General features: G+C 39.6%; 2 protein-coding genes across 2 annotated transcripts in view; one reads left to right on the forward strand and one right to left on the reverse strand.

The window, feature by feature from the left end:
* Positions 1 to 4,381, forward strand: part of LOC129358590 (transcription factor Maf-like) — a 45,722-nt gene extending 41,341 nt beyond the window's left edge. Inside the window, exon 3 of the mRNA XM_055027701.1 lies at positions 4,269 to 4,381. The gene's annotated coding sequence lies outside the window, so the exon portion shown is untranslated. The remainder of the gene's footprint in view (positions 1 to 4,268) is intronic.
* wwox (WW domain containing oxidoreductase) overlaps positions 4,223 to 22,136 on the reverse strand; it is a 157,703-nt gene continuing 139,789 nt past the window's right edge. The window contains exon 9 of the mRNA XM_055027698.1: positions 4,223 to 5,409. Coding sequence (XP_054883673.1) covers positions 5,218 to 5,409 — 192 coding nt within the window. The 3' untranslated portion in view covers positions 4,223 to 5,217. The remainder of the gene's footprint in view (positions 5,410 to 22,136) is intronic.

The raw sequence follows: 22,136 nt of genomic DNA on the forward strand, positions 1-22,136 counted from the left end.
GATTCAAATACTGCTTCTAAAGCCACTTATAAATGACCAAATGAGAGACTGAGGCAAGGTGGGGAGTAAAAACATCCACTTTACCACACATCACTTCTGTGATGTGAGAAGTGAGAGAATGAGTAAATTTGCTAGATTTTCAGAAAAAGGAGAAACAGTATAGCCAATTTTGTAAAAGAAAAATGTTAAAATAATTGTTTATTATTCCATAATTTCACATTAAAAAATATGAAAAATCCAACTTTTATTTCCCAGGTGAAATTACAGCTAAAACCAGTCAAATATGAAAACTGATGTTTACCAACCTACTGTGTTCGTTTTCTCTGATATGCATTTTTATGCATTTCTTGCTAACAGTTACAGTAAGTCAACATATATGTGTGTGTGTGTTAAACAGAAATCTTTCATTTTAATTTCACTGTTTTTTTTAAAAAAAAAAGAGTCAAAGAGAGAAAATAAATGATCCTGTAACAAAAACATGCAGCGGTGGTTATGGTGACTTGTCCACTTTATTCGTCCCTTCAATACAAAACATTGATAAATAAGATCAACTTTAAGAAATCGAAATTTAAAAGGAGCTCCACTTTCATTTATTTTACAGAGACTGCTGAGGGTAAAAGAAATGGTTGAACTGGTGATTCTTAAAAAATAAATTCATATGTCGACGCAGATGGAAGAGACTCAAATTAAAAGATGGACTTTTCAGTGTCAGATTATGTTATAGCAATAAAATTAGATATTCATTTTAAGGCTTTTCGAGTGTTTTTAGCAGGGGAGAAAATAAATGGTAAAAAAAAAAGCTTTGTGTTTTCTTGCATTTAAATAATCTAAAAAAAATCTGCACTACAGATAACTTTTTTCATTATTATTAAACTGTGCTAATAAATTCCAAAGTAGTTCCAGTGAGATGCTTGAATTACATTATAGTCTTGCACTCCATATAAAAGAAAACAATCTGCAAGCAAAGCACATAGTTAGATATTGAAAGAAAACAATATTTCCATTGACTCACATCCAGCGATACTTTATGAAAATTGATCAACAATTTTAATCCTGGAGCCATCTTCAGAAGGACAAGATAAAAAGAGAGCGAAAGGGAGGTGGGAGAGCAGAGAGTAAGACTTTTATTGCCTACCGTCGTAAGATGGTAAAGTTCCTCTTGGCAGATATTTATTGGGTTAGTTGAGTCCGGAGAGAGCTTTAACATTGATTGTGATCATTAAATATATCCGCTTGAAATGGCAACATGGCATTCCTTCAGTCAATGGAGCCAATAGGAGCAGAACAAAGGCATAATCAAATCAATCCTCTCATAATTATTCTCTGAAAGGTGGAATTAATCACAAGAAGAAATAAAAACAATAATGGAAAATGAAATGGTGAGTCGTAAACAATTACTGCCTAAATTGAAATAAACCCAGTGAAGGGGGAAAAAAAAAATCAGCTGTAAATCCAACAAATTAAAATAACATTTCAGAGTATATTGGTTATTTGGTTTACACTGACTTTCGGTTATTATACTGTTGAGCAGGCTGTGTTATTACAGGAGAGAGCGATAAAGGGATGGGGGAAATGAAGAGGGAGAAAATAGGAAACGATGTGTTGTGGAGGGGGAAAGGGCGACCTGAGTCTGGGGTCAAAGGATCAAGGAGCACCTCTCATGAAAGCCATGATTCTCTCTTCTTCCTGCTCGCAGAGAGGAAGTGTAGCTTATCGATTAGCTATCAGATGATTCCGATACGGTCTGATCGATAGGATGAAGCCAGGCAGGACCCTCCCCATCCACTCAGGGACCCACCCAGAGATCTGCGGTCGCTGCACTGCAGACCACCGCAGACCACCGCAGACCACCGCAGACATCAAGCTGTTTGTTCACCATCAGAGAATTCTCCTTTGGTCTCCTGTCCAGTTAAAAGCTTCCTGAAATAAATTTCTCTTCAATGAGCCAATAAATTATTCAGGCATTAGTCTCACACACAGACATGATAAATAGAAAGCACATGGCAAATTCTTCATTTATGTTCAAAGTATTCATATCCCTTGAACCTTTACCAAAGTTTTCACGTTGTAACCACAAACTTCTTTTAATTAGGATTTTATATGATAAACCATTATTGTATTGATTTTTTTGTGGTTTTTTTTTTGTACACATATGTATTTGTATTTACTCCTCCTTCCTTTGGTATCCGTAGATAATATTTGGGGTAGCCAATAACCTTCAATTATCTGTGTTCAATTCAGTGACAGTTTAGTCATTGATTAGAGATCAAACAGTATTATAAAGACCAAGAAACATGCCAGAGAGTTTGAGAGAAAATTGTGGAGAAGTTTAAAGCAGAATGAGATTGTGAAACATTATTTCAAGCTTTGAACATCTCATGGGGCATTCTTCAATCCATTTTTTGGAAATTGAAAAAGTTTGACACAATTGCAAAACTACCAAGACCGTGCGCCTGAACTGACAGACTGGGTAGAGCAACAATAATCGAATAGGCAACCAAGACACAATCGGTAGCTCTGAAGACGCCACTGAGATCTGCAAACAGCACGAGCATTCGTCACAAGCCACAGATCATCATTGGAAAATTCAGAGAAGCCATGTTTATTGCAAAATATATAAAAAGATCAAGAAGCATGAATACTTTTGAAGAGATGTACTGTCTTTCTGCCATCGCTGTAAGAATGAGCAATAAAGAATAAGAATAATTTGTTTTATCAAACAACTTGGCAAAGTAAACAATGTGGAGATCTGCCTGCCAGGGGTGAACCATTTTGTGAAATCATCCCCCTCAGAGGTTCATGGAGAGGCTCAACAATCTGCAGGGTTAAAATATAAACTTTTATACTTATTTTTTAAAATATTTATAAAATGTTAAAGAGTCTAATCAGCACCATGGACAGCACTCATATTTTTTTTCCTGTACAGTTTAAAACTACAATAGTGTTCAATGGGACTTCATTCAGTTAAGTTTCTTCCTGAGCTGTTCTCTAAAATCACACTGTCATTTGGAAAAACTTTATTATACATTTTTATTTAAGTTTCAGGTGCTATCCTAGTCGATTCATAACCAGGGAAACTTAGTGAAATGCTTTCTGAGTTAACTCTAGAGTGTGAACGTGTCAGATGCTGTGGTGCTCTGACGTGGGTCCAGTGATGTGAAAGGACAATGATAAGACACCTGCAGGACACAGCACTGCTGTAGGCTGGTCACTTTTCCTGGAATTGTATTTGCTTCAAGGGTAAAAGTTTTTTTTTTTTGTTAAAAAAGAGATTAAAATGCATTTAATCTTTTTTATCTAAAAATATTATTATTATTGATTGTGGTTATGTTGATCTTTTTACTCACTTATTTCCTTCCAAACAACTGAGGATAATAGTGCCATTCTACCTTTCATTTACTGTCAGACATTAACTACAATGTTTTGTATTCTAATTTACGGTGACACAAATATTTAATCTGGGCCTAAATATGAAACAATGTCACATACTCTAATTTGTTAAACCTAGTTCATGCTTTTAAAAAAATATCATTTAATAAAAGCAGACACACTTAAAACTTGAAATTTAACAAACTTGAGAAACATACAGTGCATAAAACTAAAGTAACAGAACTTTGTTCTAAAACTAAATGAAAAACTGGACAATGCAATATGTGTAAGCTGACGTACAAATACATTTATTAATTATTGCAAACTATTTGAAATCTGAAGGATTTTAAAGTAAGAAAATGACAAATTATGTTAAATTAAGAGTATTAATTGCTCACCATTCTATTGCTGATTTAAAGCTCGTTTTGCTAACTACCACAGTAACAAGACGGACTCTATCACATGTATCCCTGTGTTGATCAATAAATTTGTTTCTTTTCCTTATGTTTTGAAGATAATTATCTAATCACTTATGATGCAGGTTAGAAATGTAATATAGTTCTTTTGAAATTATTTTCCGGCTTTAAAGGCCACTGAAAATGTATGTGAGGCTGTTTGTATGATTGACTGATCTGTCCTTTCAACACATGGTGTAAAAGCTTCTGTGTTAACACAGACCTTAAATCTAACGTTTCAATAATGTGATTGTTTGCATCTAATGTGAGCTAGAATGTATAACACTGATAAATTAAGTTATTCCTCACATTCCTACACAAATATCACTCACTAACGGCCTACAAATGAATGCACTTTTAGAATTTCGTATTAAAAACAAGCACATGGATTTGTTGAATGCTTTCCCATGTTTATTTTTTTTCCCTTTCTTCTTTCAATTTCAGATATTATGACACTGGAATGCTGTTTTATGAACAACCTACGGCACCTGGACTGCCATGAAGCACAATGTCTCAAAAGCGACTCGCCCTCCCAGCGGCTTCAGGACGACCCAACCCAAATACAGAGGCTCAATACTAAAGATTACAATTTCAAAACGAAACAACAAACTGAAATTGCAAATTCTCGTACAACAGCAAGAGGAGACGCAGGGAAAAGGAAAGATCCTGGTATTTGTAAATAAGACTCTTCCATAGTGGTAAAATATCATTCCATAAATCTCCAAATTGTAATTCAGATTTAGTACAGAAACTCTAGTTTGACCATCGCAAGAAGAAAATTAGGATGCCCTCTACAAATCAGGTGGATGTAAATACTGTACAGACAACTAGTAAGGACATTGATAAAGATTAAATTATTGCAGAATAATGTAAATAGTCATAAGAAACATACCTCTAGCGTGTTTATATATCCGTAAGGGTCCTATGCTCTCTACTTTTTATTTCTCAAAAGGTTAGACTCCATAACTCGGCAGAAAAGTCTGCACCAAAGTCTATCACCAAAATGATACTGATTACAAAGACATTCAATTGGAAGATGGTATTTCTTATATAGCTGCAATCCGACTCTATGCTTACTCATGAACTTTGTGCGGTCAAAGGGTTACAAGACGACAGCAGATAAAAAATAACTATTCTTTCTAAGTTCTCGAGTTCCTACTGTAAAGTAACAAAAGAAAGTTACACTTGAACTTAAGCTGTAAATGAAACCCCCTCCTCACTGTGTATGTAGCGTGTTTTAGCCCTGTAGTGATGTGACATATCCATGCAGACCTCTTCTGGTTTGTCAGTTTTTGTATAAAGCAGTCAGAGTCTTTTATTAAGTTCACCCCCAAGTCAACATCAACAGCTTCCACTTTGACTTCTTCCTCACGCCATCCTGGATCTCAGTCCGTTAGAGGGACTGGATCCCGACTGATCGCTCTGCAACCAGGCGCTCACTCAGCTCCCACAGGCCGGCGGCGCTGCTCAGATCCTGGGCTTGGTTGGACGGCTGGCAGCGGAAGCAGTTGTTGAAGTACATGCCGCCCAGCCCCTCCAGCTCTGGGGCCACTGCGCAGTACACCGTGGTGGCAGCACCTTGTTGCTGTGGATGGAAAAAGAAGAAAAGAAAAAATAAAGGACACAATAAGTGGCACTTAGTTGGGTTCATCCTGCAGGAGGAGACAAAACATGGAGAACTCATCTACTCGCACACAGACATTCAGAGGTGTCCTGTCCAGAGAAAGGCTGAACGTCGGAGGCAAGCAGCATCCAGACGTCTTTTATGAGATAAACGCGTACATGCAGGGAGTCCGGAAGAGGAGACAGCAGGACTGAGTGGCCACAGGAAAATAAAAATAAAAAGACTTTCACACACAAGCTGTCTCACCCTTCTCTCAGCCCATGAGGACTGCCTCGTATAAACACAAATGTACATACATGTGTGTACATATATTTATTTGTTTATTTACTTCTCTACCTGGCATGTACAGGACTTCTGAGTGAAAATTCCAGATGCACAGACACAGTGGAAAAGGGCAAAAGCAATCTCCAGTCCGGACGTGAAACGCCACTGAAAATGCAGCTTTTATGTAAATAACACCAAAATAGGTTTCAGTGGAAATGAAGATGTATATTTTCACACTATGTGTACAGCGGTTGAGCCAGGCTTTTAAAGTTAAGTATAAGCATTGGAAATTATGCAAGAATAATTCTGTATCTAAGTTATAAGTCAGTTACTGATAGAAAAAAAAAGAAAATTTTTTTTCCTGTAGGGACACGCACACACACGCACCAGAAAGCTTCCTCACTAATTTTCTCTAAGTACATTTATTTATGAGCATCATAAAGTCTTAAACTCAGAAACTCAGAGTTTTATGTTGTTTCTGAAAACTGAAAGGGCGTATGGGCGCAACCTGCTAAGTTTTCTAACACACCATGTCCTTTCAGGCGGTAATTAGCAGGGATATTCTTAGAGGTGGTGGAGGGGGGAGAGATTTCTGTGACATTTGAAAATGAAAGTTGAATAAACACGTCAGAGAGAATTACACACATAACCCGACTGCTCAAAGAGGGATCTTTCATGTTGCGGTTCCGGCTAAAAGCTGCTGTGACAGCTTCCCTGCAAAACACCCGGGGCTGGAGACGACTTCTGTACGACCACATGAAATGGCTTGCCCACTTTATCTCCCGATGAGAGTGATGAGAGTTTTAGCACAGAGCACTGGCACGCACCGAGACGAGCCCATATGCGCAAAAGTCAAACACACAGATATATACACGCATGCATAATGGAGAGGCGTTACATGCCAACTGTTTGAACAGCTTCATAAAGCAGCTGTGAGGCTAATACACATGAAGTGAAGAGATTCTGTTTTTTAAAATAAATATGTGCAAAATGCATATGCAATAAACAAAACAGGAAGAGGATTTTAAATTTTTATTTTTTACTTATTTAATCAGTAGAAACAAACTAGCTCACAGACAACCCCCTCCTGTAAGTTGTGTGTTCAGATCCACAAGGATGCGACCCCACAATGTTACAGCAGCAGCAGCAGCAGCAGCAGACCGAGCCTGTTTGAAGCGGTGTGTGATGAGCGAGCTGGTAAACAGCAGATGAAACGGCTGCATCTCTCTGTGAGCCGCTGTCTGTCTCACCTGCCAGCCAGGCGATAACTTCGTCCACGTCACATGTCACCATATCAAAGCCGCTTAAATGCCAAGCAATGTCTCTGAGTTACAGGTTCACAAGCGCTCGGTCTAACTCATCTCCCTCACCGAGGGCATCTGATTTAGCTCGTCTGAGAAGCAAAACCGCTTTCAAACTCGATAGAGGAGTGCGCCGCTGCAGGGCTTTGAGTTGCTGACGCACCTTGAACTCGCTTGGCTTTCTGAGCGCTTAATTACCAAACACTACTACAGCAACAATTTCAAATGAAACTTTCAGAATCTGGATTTTACATTCTTTGGAAAGCAAACCCAGAGTGCAGCAGTGCAGTTCATGCCAGATAAACTATTACATAGACTGCTTATACAATCTTCTTGGTGTTTAGCTCAGCCCCACACCACTTGATCTTGTGACCTCTGTAAGAGATAAGGCTGATGAGATTAGGCATTAACATGCTTAGCCACCCACCACAGCCATTTATCATTGTGTATGTGCATTTGCAGATAGGATAGGCAAAGTGTGTGTGAGGTAGAAGTACGGGCAGCATGAACAAAAATCTTTCACACTTCATTTTGCACAGAAATGCATTCCTATGTGCATTTATGGCAAAAGGGAGTAACTGCTTAAAAGAGAAGACATGAAGAAATCAAAGCAGAAGGTAAAGAGTACCCATTTCCAACCCATCTCTAAGTGTAGATGAGGTCTGTAAATTTAGCGGTCTGCAAACTTTCGGTGTGTCTTTATCTTCTTCAGCTAAATGTTAATCATTACCTTGTGTACAGTACTTTTACTGAGAAACATCCTTGGTGTTTTGCTCTTTTCCAACTAGAGCTGTGAACTTGAACTCGAGATCAATTCAGGGAAAGTTTAAAGCTGAACAAATGAGAGATTTAAGATTTGTGCAGAATACAGAGGAACAAAAAGTTCCTCGATGAAAAGATAATTTTCTGAACAAGCAGCCTGGTGACAGTTCACAACCTAAAACATTTTACTCTGGTCACCCCGAATAATTTCTTCACCAGATAAAAGCTTTAATTGCAGCTGAAGAGTTACAGCAACTTGCAAACGTATCTCTTGAACTTTTTCATTTTTGTCATGTTATAATAACCTTAAACTTTAATGCATTTTTTTGTGTGTGTGTGTTTTTGATAGATTAACATAAAGTTGTATGGAGAGAATATGTGAATATGAGTTTATGTCTGCCAAAAATCCACAAATTGGACCTTTACTGGTCATTTCTGACACATGAATATGCTTTGATCTGGACCAATCTATTGTAGCTCTGGGTTTATGATTTGGGGTCCTGCCTCCTTGCTGAAGAAAAGCATTACATTGACTTTCCCATGTTTCACTATGAGGATCATGTCCTCAGGATGACACTGCAGACGCAATTTTAGTTTTACTACATCAGTAACTTCTGACGGAAATTGCTTGGACTACATTTTATTTATGGACATCCAAGTAAAGTGGGCGGAAACCAGTGCATGTTTTCAGATTTGCAATTTTTAAAATGTTGAAAGTCAGTAACGTGACAAAATGTGAAAAAGCTTAAGAGGTATGTGTCTTTTGCAAAGCACTGGAATAAATTAAGTTAAATATGCTGAATAAAATAAAGTTTGAACATCTGGAACATTATAGTGAACCTAACAGTTCAGAGTCTTGAACACGTCGTCATACGCAAAGATTAATAATATAAGGACAGAAGACCAAGTGACAGAAAATGTGCGCCAAAATAAATCCAAAAGCGTAATATGCAAAAGCAGAAGATAGATTACAGCAAGACAGCAAACCAAAAGAGTAGGGTAGAAAAATACCTGACAGCAGGTTCTGTGAATATCTGCTTTTTGTGGATAATAAACACTGTTACTGAAGAAATATACCGTACAGTAACAGTGTTTTTTTTGGTGAGCAGTACAAGCTTGCTTACCGTTGAATTCAGCACTATAGCTCTGGAACAGCTCTGGGACCAGATCCAAGTCTTCCAATCAAACTATTGACCCAATACCCAAGAACCTCATGTCATGGACTGGCAATAGAAATGTCCTAATAAAGCGTTGAGCAATAACTAGAAGTCATACTGAGTGTATTTGCAAAGCAAAAAGGTGCACGGGTAAGATGCTTTGTCGTTAAATAATCAGTATTCTTACATTTGCCGTGTTTCGTTTTGTCTCTTCGTCATCAGAGTTGTACTCAGCTGTACAAGCTTTCTCTGACCCTATGCATGTGACCCCTTCAACCCTTCACATCTGTAGTTACATCATCAACCTCTCCCTCCGACCTGAGTGTAAATAAGCCATCTCTGTAGAGCAGTCTGGTTTTGGCCTGTACATACAAACTTGTAAATACCAAAGTCTATGCATGCGGAAAACCTTGCAGTTCTTTCAGGTACTTTTATAATCCCTAAATCCTCACATAGCATGCGCTGAAAGAAAAGTAAAAACAAAAAAAGTAGAAAAAAGGTAAAAGAGTTAAATAAAAAAAAAAAGGTAAAAAAATAAATAAATAAAATAAATGAGTTGATATTATTGTCAGGCAATATCCTCTCTTGGACAGTGTGTGTAGAGTCTTCCTGTTTTCTTACTCCTGTGGGTGGTTCTCTTCCATTGCCTGTCCTGTGTTTCTGCTCACCATCTGTGTCAGTTGTTGTCAAGTTGGCATTTGTACAGTGGCGAGGGTTGAGGCAGAGGACAGAGAGAGAGAGAGAGCGCGAGACACAAGACAGGGGCGGCTTTTAACAGCTGACCCCTGTGATGGCACTCCAGTTCAGCGGCAGCACTGAAGCTGGCAGAGCGATCCATGCCTACGACGCAGTTTTAGAAGCTGCTTCATGGCACCAACTGGAGATCATTACAGCAAACGTCCATGCTTGCCATGTCAACGCCCTTTGCATATGCAGTAGGGATTTTTTTTTTTTTTATGAAAACTTATTTTAATCTTGGCAAGCTTACAGAAACAATAATCAAGTGCTGTTTTCTCACTTTTATTCAACATCTGAATAAAAGTGTTGTGAAAATGACATGTTTCTTCTCATCAACAGAAAGCAAATTCTAAAGTTGGCGAAATAAGTTATTTTCAAAAATTAGGTGTAATATGGCTGCAGTATGTGTTAGTTAAAGCGATTCCTGGTTTTCAACCTCAGTGGAGGGACTTGGAGGAGTGCAGTTTTTGGTTCAGCCCTCTGCCCGGCCTCGTGGAGACACTTTTGCAATAATTAAGTGGGACTCTGATCTGATCTGTGATTCTGTTTCAGGAATGTTTTTTTTTTTTTTTTTCTCTTTCCCAACCTGTGATGTTTAAGATATATGGAAGTGTCTGATTTTTAATCTGTGCTAAAGATATTTTACATTTAATAAATAATCACTGAAAGCAAACCTAAGTGCAGATCCTTGTTTGCCTCAGCCATGGGAAGCCCTCTGCAAGCTGACGGCTCAGCTGAGCGTGCCTGGCCTTGTTGTGGTAGGAATCCTGGGTAATGCGGACCCCCTCTCAGATAAACAAGCTGTCCATCCATTCAGCTTGCCCACTCAACCAAGATGAAAAGAGATTAGCACTCACAACACCTCCACACACACTTTAGAAAGCACTCTGACACTTTTCAGTGAGTCCGCGGTGGCCTCGGTGACCCCGACTGTGGCACACCAAAGATCAGATTAGCACTTCTGGTCAGGGTGACTCAGAATGGTTCATTTTTTGTGTTCATGCTTCAAAAATGTTTATAATGAAATTCAAAATATTTAGAATTTGCTTTATGAAAGCCAGACACTTTTGCAATAATTGAATGTGATCAAAATCAACATTTCTTTAAGCTTTCTGTGGACAACATTTTGTGCAGGTGAAAAATGTCCGGCAGGTGTGTTTTTTTTTTTAGGAAATTAAACAGGAACACAGTAAAGGGACAGACAGTATAGAGCCCAGCATGGCCAGGACCAAAGTTGAACCATCAACGTGTGGGCTTGTGGTTTTTCAATGTCCGTTTGTGTACAAACTTTTTACGGTACTCAAGACACTGAGCCGAGTTCCCCTTCCCGCTGCAGTGCATGTCACTATGTTTTACCACATGTGCTGGAAAAGTTTTGCAGGGGACTTGTGACAAGAAGAAGCCAATGACATCAGGCCGAGAACAAAACAACGTGATTTTTCTCACATCGCTACAACAATGAGAACTGATTTTGACAGTTCGGCTTGACGGTACAGAGCCATTCAGAATACACCCACGGACACAATCTGAAGACAACTAAAGGGATTGAGTTGGAATTGGGACTAAACAGCTGTGCAGCCTCAAGAAAACCACTGATTAGTGAGACTAATCAGGAATAAATGCTTCAATTTTCCAGAGAGCAGACAGACAGGACTCCTGAGCAATGAAAGGAGGTCGTTTGGTCAGATGAGTCCAAAGTGGTGGGGAAGAGCAGAGAGCAGCGCTCCCATCATGTCTACATGGATAAATACATTTGTGACTTTGCTAGAGGCAATTCAACAAAATATTAGTATTACTTTTCTTTTGGTCCATAAGAGACTCCCTTTATTTACCCCAGCCAGCCCCAGGAATGGCTTGGTCAAAAGCTCAAAGCCTCTTCATCACATGTCTCCCCAGTGATTAGTCTACCTCTGGTCATCTGTATGGACTAAACTATATTTCGTCTGTCCATTAGCCCACAGGCGGACGGCTAATACTCACCTAAAGGCAGCACACTCCCCTGAGGAGCATTAAGGGCAGTATAGAAGGACCAGCCTCCTCCCACCCGTATGGTTCTCAGACCTGTACTTCATTATGAGGTTCAATCTCTCTGTCTGCCTGCCTTGCCCTTCTGCTTTTTAGCTGGGCTCCTTCTTTTCCATCAACTATCTCCAGATCCTTATTCGCCTGCAGCCCCATCTCCCCTGGCCCATAACTTACATGACCGGGCGTACCGTGTTTCTGTAACAGAGGTCTCAGGGGTAAACGATTACAGTATGACATCTTTGAGGTAAATGGATCCTTTTCCCTGGTGTTCCAGATCACAGATGAGCCTTGTTGCCAGTCTTCATTTCTAGGCAAGCGGAGTGATATAGTAGAGGATGAGAAAGAGAGGGGAAGGAGCAAAGGGGGAAACTCTGCAGGAGTGACAGGAACACAACACAAAGCACCCCCCACCACCACCTGCCAGAGCACGATTACTCTCCCTTTCTCTCTGTGGCCCTCTACTTACCCAGTTTGCACCTGATAAGATCAACATAGTGTCAGTCATCAACAGCCTCCTGCCACACGGTGATTGTTCATCTGTTACATGCGTGTGGAAATGTGTGGAAATGTGCAGCCCAGTGCAACATTGCTGCATACATGTAATGCACACCCCCCAATTCCACCACCACTGCCACCCCCACCATCATGTTTAAGGAAACAATAGAAGAGGAAGTGAGAAATGAAGGGGAGGGAATGTAAAGGACAAGAGGAGGAGGGGAACATTAAGGAGACAGAAGGGACAAAGAGAAGGAGCAGAAAAGCAGGCAGGAGAGAAGGTAAGGGCGACAGGACACGGGGCATCCAAGGGGAAAATGATGGGGAATCAGAAGGACTTGCGCAACGACTGTGAAACTATCTCATTTTTATCCTGAGAGGACTTCCAAAGGGATACGCACAACCTAAGTATTTTCCCCTAATAAAAGCAACATATGCTAAGACAATAAAAGGCCTTATTGGACACCTATTCATTAAAAAAGGAACAGTAAAAAGTGTGGGACTCTGGCGCAGGGATTAGCTTTTAAAGGGGCTTTTTTTCTGCCTGGAAATGGCCTTAGTCCTCCTTTAGGATTTCCATATGGGTGCGTAGCCCACCATAAAAGATCTGAATTATACATGAAGAGGACTGGCTGCTTTATTGGCTGTGATCTGCCTTTTCGCTCTCACCTAATTGCATCAGTGCAACACACCTGTATATGAATGCTACCAGGCATGTAGTTTAAGGTCAGGGATTTTTCAGTTGTAAAGTACATATAGCTAATGACAAGCATTCAGCAGCACCAAGATAACCCATAAATCACAAAAGTTTGTTAAGATAGTAACATGCAGTTGAAATAAGGCATGCTGGTGACTCACGGCTGACAGTTTGACACGGTGAAGTCATTACTCCATATGGTCAACGTACTGTAACTGTCAGTATATTTCTATTATGAGCACAGCAATGCTGTCTGTGTGTCGGTATGTGAGTGTGTGATGAGCTGGTGTAATAGGGCCACACACAGGTGTGTCTATGCTCACCTCTTCACTGATGCACCAGCTAATTGGTCTCCTGCGGCAGCCTGACATATTCACACACTGAAAATCTCTCACACACATACAGAGTCAGGTGTGTGCATCGACACATACAGGCATCGCAGTGTGCAATAGATATATCCACATATACGCAGGCTGTGTAAATATGCACAGACGTCCAAACATAACCACGCGTATGCCTACATTCACTGGCAGCCCGTAGAGTGTATCTCCGAATCTACTCATTATCACAGTGCTGACTCTGAATGAAGGATGACACCTCAACAGAATGCTTCTGCTGTACATACAGCTGCTTTAAAGGTGCAAGAAAAGCTGTAAAAACCACTGACCACAAAGGAATACTGAAATAAAACACACATATTATGAGAGAGGATGTACTTGAGAGCCAAACACCTAAGAGCTGCGTCAAAATTCCTCCCCCACACACTGTTAAAGCATGAACTAAGCTGTTTTTCTTTACTGTATAATAGCGGAGATGATTGGAGCCATCACTCAAAAACATGCACTCAGCAGTGACAAATACTGAGAATAGAATGCAATGTCAAAATCTTTACTTTTAAACTATTACTGCTGGACAGAAGTGCACAAACTTAGAGAAGAAAGCATCAGGAGTATGGTCAGGTAAATGTCATCAATAGAGACAAAAATAAACATCAACCAAAAACAAACTCTTTGAAAAGTTGAAAAGAAAAATACAATCCATGTACAATCGTTCAAGCACAATTTGTGTCCTTTAACCTTAACATCTGAGACAAAATACATAATTTTTCAGAACTTTGAGGACACGTTCACTGAACCTTTTTGAACCTACCGACTAAACTGCTTTCAGTAACCAGGTTCATAATGAAGTGATGCATCATAAGATACTTTGCCAGGTTGCAAATTTACAAGGTAGTTTCAAAAAGTTCCAGAAAACAACCTGTTAGTTCTGGGACAGTGTCTATTCAGTAGGATCCAGGAGCGTACCTACTGAAAGTTTCTGGTGAATTCCCTAATGTAACCTCTAATTTTCAGAAAACAACTTGTTAACTACCAGAAAACAACATCTAAGTTATATGAATAGTACTTGGTATGTGTGTTCTTGGAAAACATGAATAAGTTCAAATAAAATATTCAATAAGTCCTGGAAAAAAAAAACCTTGACAAGTTCCCAAAAGAAACTTTTAAGTTCCAGAAAATCCCTTCGAGAGTTTAGGAAAACCAGAAAGTTTTCCACAAAAGCAACTGGAGAGCTCCAAAAAGTACCGGCTAAGCTCCAGAATGCATTAAGTAAGTACTTCATGTACTTTCCAGGAGAAAGTGGTAAGTTTCTGAGAAGCATTGAGTACATTCCATGAGATTTTATGTACTGGACAAATTCCTGAGAGTAACTTATTAGTTTATGAAGGTACCAAATAGATTCCAGAAAAGAAGCTAAAGGAAAGTACAGGCTGTGTTATGTGCTACACATTTCTTTATTCACAAACTTACTGTATGTTCTAGTTCTTGTCTAACCAACGTGGCTGGAAAACATCACTTTCAGGTAATCTAAGTAGCTCAGTTATTCCCTTAAAGCACCAATTCTCCTGCCACCCTTATCCTCATGGTGGGGTCTGAGATAGAGAGAGAGAAAGAAAGACAGAGAGAGAGAGAGAGAGAGAGAGAGAGAGAGAGAGAGAGAGAGAGATGTTCTGTTTTAAATAAGAAGGCAGCACTGGCCCATTAAACTCTGATAGTAATAATATTAATTTGGCAGGAACGTGTCATTTTCACAGTAGAGCAACGAGCTGAACTGTCATTACGCACACATATACACACACACAGAGACAAAGTATTCTCTCTCATTCGCACCCACACACACACACACGCACTCTCTCACTAACTCATGTTCTCTCTCTAACACACACACAAACCAGCATCACGTCACAGGAGAGCAGCTACCAGTAACGTTATGAGAGTCTGAGAGATCTGCTAATGGGAAAGATTAGTGTGCCCTTGGTCAAAATGGTTACAGTGGTGTAACTTATATCTATGTCCTCAGTTCACACCTCTTGTCATCACCTTTTACACCCTGAACGTTGTCCAGTTCCTTTCCAGTGGATCTCTTCTTATCCCCTATTCTCACTGACTGCAGCTTTACATTTGTTTTATTTTCTTTGTTTGAAACAACCAGAAAAACCCTACAAAGTAGCAACAAAGTGAAACATCATCTATTTTCTTAGCCAGAATTTATTTTGTTCATAGTTAACAAGTCCAGAAATCTTTGCGAATCAACAAAATTAATTGCATCTTTAAGAGTATAAAATGATTAAACAACATCACAGTGAAATATTTGAACTTACTTTAATATTACTAATGTTAAAATATAATTTCCATCATTTTTTAATGATAAAGTACCTCAAAATTGTTGTTTCAAAGGAGCTGAACCTCCACAAGTTGTTTTAATCGACTTGAGCAACAGCTCTTTTGACCTTCCCAGATTAAGATGTGAACCAGCTTCACATCTACACAAAGTTGTCAAAATTGGAAAGGACAGATTAAAATCAGAACTGTGGGCACTTTGTTGGTAGTACCTTTTCATTATAGTTGTTTCATTATAGTTATAGTACAATAGGCCTTGTAGACAAAACGGGGAACATATTTTGTTCTCATGTTTTGTTACATTTGCAAAAACTGTCAAAAATGACACATATTGACTGTCATAAACTAATACAGCAATATCCCTGCACATCTTCAAGTTTCAATTTTTTTTACATGTTGAAAGAGGAGCTTCTCCACTGACCTCACAAATATATATATAAAAGAAAAAATTTGCAGAAAAATAGTTTTTTGTTCTGAATTATTGTGCTCATGTCAGCTTCTCAAACTCTCATCATGGCACACTGCACCAAGTGAACCAGAATCTTTAAAATTTGATGCCTTGAAATTGGCCTCTGTCTCTTTAAGTAGGTCCTCCTCTTTCCGACACTTCACATTCAGCATGTCATCACAAAAATGCTCCTCCATGATGCCATTTACAATTGTTCTTAGGAGTGCAGTCCTGAAAAGTAGTTCCTATGATGAACCTAGCAGACACACAGTCAACCAGATGTTCGTTAATTGTTGCTGCCACTAGTCTGGTGGAGCTGAGTGGGGGAAGTGTGGAGGGACGGTGCTCTATGAGGCCAAAGCTCACCTTGGAGCTCTAATGGCTCCTAAAACTCCTCTTCTGAGCGTCTTCAGAACTTTTGTATTTATTTTTAAAAAACAATGAAGTTTGTCTATGAAGTACATATAATTGTTTCTTTCCTTAAGTGAGGCAGATAATTGTATTTGACTATCCTAATTGCATTAGGCTACATTTATGTCAATGATGATGTGCTGTGTGTGTGTTTGTGGCATACTGTTCTTGTGAAACTGTGTGAGTGTGTTTCTCTGTGCGTCCATGCTGACCCCATCTCGGCACTTCTGACCGGTTGAATGCAGGCTGCATAAATTAGTGCTGATGCTCCGCGATGTAATTATGCTGCTGTCAGGATGGCCCCTCTCCTCAAATTCATTTTAATAAAGTTGGTCTCCAAGGTTACCAACCAGGGGTCACCTTTTGTGTCAGTCCCTATGGATCGCACCAACAGAACATCCTGAAAGTCTGTGTTCGTGATACTGTAGCACTGAAACATGACTGGCCTGCACCTCACAACACAAACACACCTCCCACCGGCCTGAGTCACCGGACTGAGACAGGTAGCACGCAATAAACGGAGAGGTGGAGAGACAAAAAAGAATCAAGGTGTGGGTACACTAACTCATATTAAATCAAAAGAAGAAGAAGTTGTGTGGGAGAAGAAGCTAGAAACATGAAGGAACATAAATTAGACAAAAAGAATAAAAAAGAGTGAGATAGCAAGGGTAGCTGGACAAGGAGAGGTTAGAAGAGTGTCTCTCTTGGGCAGATGGTGGGGTGGATTCTCATTTGTCCTGGCACAGTGTGTGTGTGTGTGCCAGCAATAACCTCCAGGGCAGGGCTGCAGCACAGAACATGCTCTCAATTAGCTAGTAACACAGACAGAGGGAGAGCCACAGCTTTTGTAATGCACAGAACAGTTAAACAAACAGGAACAGCGTAAAGTGCTGCGACAACAGCTGCTGGAACACTCACACAAATTAACAGTTTCCAGTGCCGTGCAAATGCAACAGTTATTGTCGGGATTGGTGGAATAATAAAACCCTTTTACTGGTAATGACAGATTATATACATGAGTTCAGAAATGGATGGATGGATCATATATCTACAGCGATGAGCAGCAGTGTTGTAATTCTTAAAACAATTTTTTTTCTAATGTTAGATGTAGTACTTTGTGCAGTTCGTGTCTTACCTGCAGCTTGAGTTATTTAGTTTATCAAAACTCAGTCACAATCACAAGCAGGGCAGGGTAAAATGTTAGAAATGCTCTGCATTTAGACTCCATATGACAAAAACTATATCTGAAAAACACATGGATAAATTCCCTCCAATCATCTTGTGGCATTGTATGAACTCATTTTGAAGCAAATGATAAAATTATGTTATGACTTGATTGTATAATATTTGTTCACAACCTAAGTTTAGTCATTTCTTTTGATTCCCTTTCCCCTGCATTCACAGAGTGTGAGGAGGTGTTACTGTTCAGAGTGGGTCGGGGTGACTTTGACTGCCTGTGTAATAGTTACAGCAACACGCTTTGTTAGCTGCAGGTAATTTATGGTTGAACTGGCCAGATAGTCTGATACGATCGACTGACCCGACTGTCTTTACCAGTCAGGCCCAAAGACACAGAGTAAAGCTCTATCTGAGGAGGAAGAACAGAAGCTCTGAGAGGAAAAAGACAAAGACAACACACTGACTAAACTGTTGCTTTGAGAATTAAAATAAAAAAATTAAAAATTAAATAAAAAAAAAGGATGTGACAAAAACATGAGGCAATGAGTGATGCAGGAAAAAAACATGAACTGACAGGGTGAGAAAAATTAAAGAGTTGCAGGGTGGGAAAGTTCTCAGTCTCTCTCTCCCGAGGTGTGCTGAGAATTGGATTGGATTAGAGGCCGACGCTCTATTCATCTGAACTGTATCAAGGGGGGAACATTTAGTTAATTGAATGATTAATAAATTCTGCTCAGTCACACTATTTCACTCTGGTGGTGGCTTTGGATAAAAATGTCTGCCAAATGGGAGACGTCATATATCACTTGTTTTAAATCCTTTGGGTAAAACTGGAGCTGAGCATCAATATCAACTTGATTCAGTCCACCAGTGTGTACAATTTAGATGAAATTAATTGCCATGCATATTCACCCCCTCTGAAGTTTGTAGTGTTTGTTAACAAACCCAAAAATTATATGTCTTTTATTTATTAAGATTCTGTGCAATTTTACAGCACAAATTAGCATATAATTTTGAAGTAGAGGAAAATTATGCACAGCTTTAAAAGATGTTCTTAAAACCTCTTCCTCATCCTACGTCGTTTTGGTTTCATCTACAGTGTATCTTCTGTGTTCGATATACATGGCTTGCTGCACAGCTATGTCTGGGTAGGTTTGCAGTTGTGTCACAGTCTTTACACTTTCAAATGATTCACTAAACAGTTTTTAGTTTTTTTTTATATATTATAGCTTAACGCTGTTTTAAGTTTCTCTCTTACTTTACCCCCAGCCTTACTGTTGCGTTCCTTCATTATTTTTTGTGTTTACAAATGCTCTCTAACAAACCTCAAAAGGCATTCACTGAACATCTGAAATAACACTGATTTTAAATTGCACTCAGGTGTGCTTTATCTACAACTTCTGAAGGCACTTGGTCACATTTTAAAGTGTAAACAGTGCTGAGTCCAAATGGATTTTAAGCATTCCAGATTTTAATTTGCAAAACTTGAAGAAATTGTTTGTTTTTGTTTTGTTTTACTCCACACTTTTGCATTTAATTGTGTTTGTGAAGCACATCAAATCTCCATAAAGTACAATAAAATGTGTGCTTATAACTTTACAGCATGCTGAAATGGGAGTGAATACTTTTGCGGGACACTTTACAAGAACATCAGAACAGAGATTTGTTTCATCCTGTGCTCTGCTAGCTAATCTGCCACATCGTAAAGAAATGTTTCGTTTTTAATATCGCTGGTTCATCATTAGAGCAAGATACATGTTTGGTTCAAACTTAAAAAGCAGAACCGGGGTTTGTAATGAAGACAGTTAGATGACTCTCTACAATGCAACACTTTGCTTCTGCTAATAAAGACCAGCAGAGACCTTTGCACTACCCTCACCTTTCATTTACCCCTCTAATCCAGACAGACAGGAACATCCTCGCCATTCGCTCTGTTTCCTCATACAGCTTTCTCTGGGATAGCCAACTCTAATCTGGCCTGTCAGGCCGACCAGTTCCCTGACTACTGTTCTCCTTTCATCTCCTTTCTTCAAACAGAATAAGCATGCTTTCATAATACCGGATGAGTGACAGGTAGAAGAGTCAGGTGGAGACAGGCCTGTGATGTAGACAGGCACTTTGTCCTGTTTAAACACACTAATAGGGGATAGGAAGCCTGTCAGCTGGACAGGTGCAAATCGGATGGGACAGAAGACGCAGACACTCATCTTTGCTCGTGGACAATTTGTACATATTAAGAAGGGGATGTGTGTGGTGTTACATCAGATAACAGAGAAAGCAGCAAAGGGCAAGTACTTGCAATGTCACCTCGATAATCCTGCTTTGTGTTAAAGAGGAAGACAAATTATTCTTAAAAAGTACTTTTTTTCGTTCTGGTTGCAAACTGAAAACTCTACAACTGACTGATGTAGAGTCCAACAACAGTGTTTCTCCTATTCCTGCATGGAGCACTCCAATTTCAGAGTTACATTACCACACAAATACACACTCGCTCATCTGAGTCACAGCTTACACACCCAGTGGGCAGCCGTTTGGATGGATGGCACCTGCATATGGGAGGTAGGGGGCACACAAATAGGATTTGTGAGTGGAAAGAGACTGTGGGGTGGAATTGAGTCCATAAATAGGATTGTGTAGGAAACAGGGCACACTAAATAGGATTGTAATGTACAACAAAGGATGTATAAATAGGATATGAGAATCAGAGTTGTGTTCTCACGAGTACTCCGTCCCTGTAGTATAGAAGTTCTGCAAGGACCAGGTTTCAGTGTGCATGCGTGTGTTGTGCGTGTGCATGCGTTTGTGTGCAGGGAGAGCTGGGTGCATGTGCATGCGTGTGTGAGTGAGCATGTAAAGGCCTATTAATGCGGGGGCTAATCTTGAGGCACCTGTCTCCTCAGGCAGAGTGTGACCCCTACCAGTGAGGTTCAACCATGTTTATCTTCTCATCTCATTCCCCACCTTCTTTCCGTTCTACCTGCTTAATCTAAAATCCTTTTCTTTTATATAATTTTTCTTTACATTTTTTATAAAGGAGAGTAATGTTTTCTTTTCCTGTTTGACCTTGTCTGCGCTGACCTCTTTGAGCAGGTAAAACTCTGGGTGCACACCGCCTCCCCTCTAACAAAGGTAAATGGTCAAAGCTGCGTTTGCCTCTCTGTTGCTTCCACTCTCTCAGCTTTCAGGGTCAGTGGGCTTTGGGAGCTGTCGGCTCAGGGCTGGTGTCTGGTGCCTGACAGATCCAGGTCAAAGGTGAGGGGTCAGGGGTTAGAGGGCAGGACGTGACCCCATAGACAAACAGCATGAAGAGAGGGTCATCTCTCCGAAAGAGCTTGTCATTCTCCACGCAGGGGGTGATGTAGTGCGGACGTACACACAGTGTGTGTGCTTCAGAGTGTGGGGATTTCTCATATTTACATGTTGATGGCTGCTCTCAGTTGCATGCACTCACACCTGGGCGCTAAGCTCATTGTGTGAGACGAACTAAATGCATGATGTGTGAGATTTCCACATGGCATGCATGCTCACATTTTGTGAACTATTTTATTTGGATTTTATGTGACAACCCGATACAAAGTTGTGCACAACTGTGAAGTGAGAGGAAAACAGAAGCTGGTTTTCCAAGTTTTTCCCAAAATGAGTCAATACTGAGTCAATACTTTACCAACTTTAGATGCAATTTCTTCCACAGCTTTGCACATCTAAAGACAGAAGTTTCAAGGTACAAGTCGAACAGATACTGAGTTTTTTTTTCAGATCTGGACCTTTACTGGGCCTTTTGCAGTTCTTCAATATTCTTAAGTTGTAGTTTTGGCTGCATGTTCCTGTCACACTGTTTTGACATATTGCATCATCACGACTGAAGTTTATCTTTTGAAGCACTCCCTTTGAATAGGGCGTGCATAATATCAGTGGCAAGAAATTCAAAATGTTTTGCTGTCAGAACATGATGTGTGACTTCCATATTGTTTTTCATTTTCTTTTTGTCAACAATAAAAATGACCATTTGAAAATAAAAGTTTGAATCCTATTTCTGTTCCCCTACGCGCTGAATTAGATATTATCTGAATTAACCAGACAGTGACTCACAGCAGAAGTTTCAGATTCAAATAAAGAAGCTGCAAGCTTTGGTGTTTCTTATTTTTTGTGGAGATACTTGAGTCATGCTTGCATTGATTTTGTGGGAGTGGTGCATATGTGCAGCATAAATGATGAGCAAGAGCTGCATTGCTCATGTGGCCAAATTTATTAAGAGGTCCAAAGATGCATAGTAACCTGGTATAGCTGATGATCCAATTGTGTATATTGTGGTGATGTCCCAGCATAAAAAAAGGGATCCAAGCAACTTAATACTACAACTACAATTACCAATTCTGTTAAATTACAGGACTTCTGAAGACAGTATCAAGCGCTTTATTTAGGTAGCTCAGAGTAAACGAGGTTAAATAAAAATGCATACCAGTTTTCAGAATTTATATGCAAACTTGTTCCTTATACAACTTTTACTCTAAAGTTAGAAGCTACTTTGTTTTG

This window comes from Poeciliopsis prolifica, unplaced genomic scaffold, assembly GCF_027474105.1.
Source record: "Poeciliopsis prolifica strain line A6 unplaced genomic scaffold, Auburn_PproV2 SCAFFOLD001, whole genome shotgun sequence".
In the NCBI taxonomy this organism is placed as follows: Eukaryota; Metazoa; Chordata; class Actinopteri; order Cyprinodontiformes; family Poeciliidae; genus Poeciliopsis; species Poeciliopsis prolifica.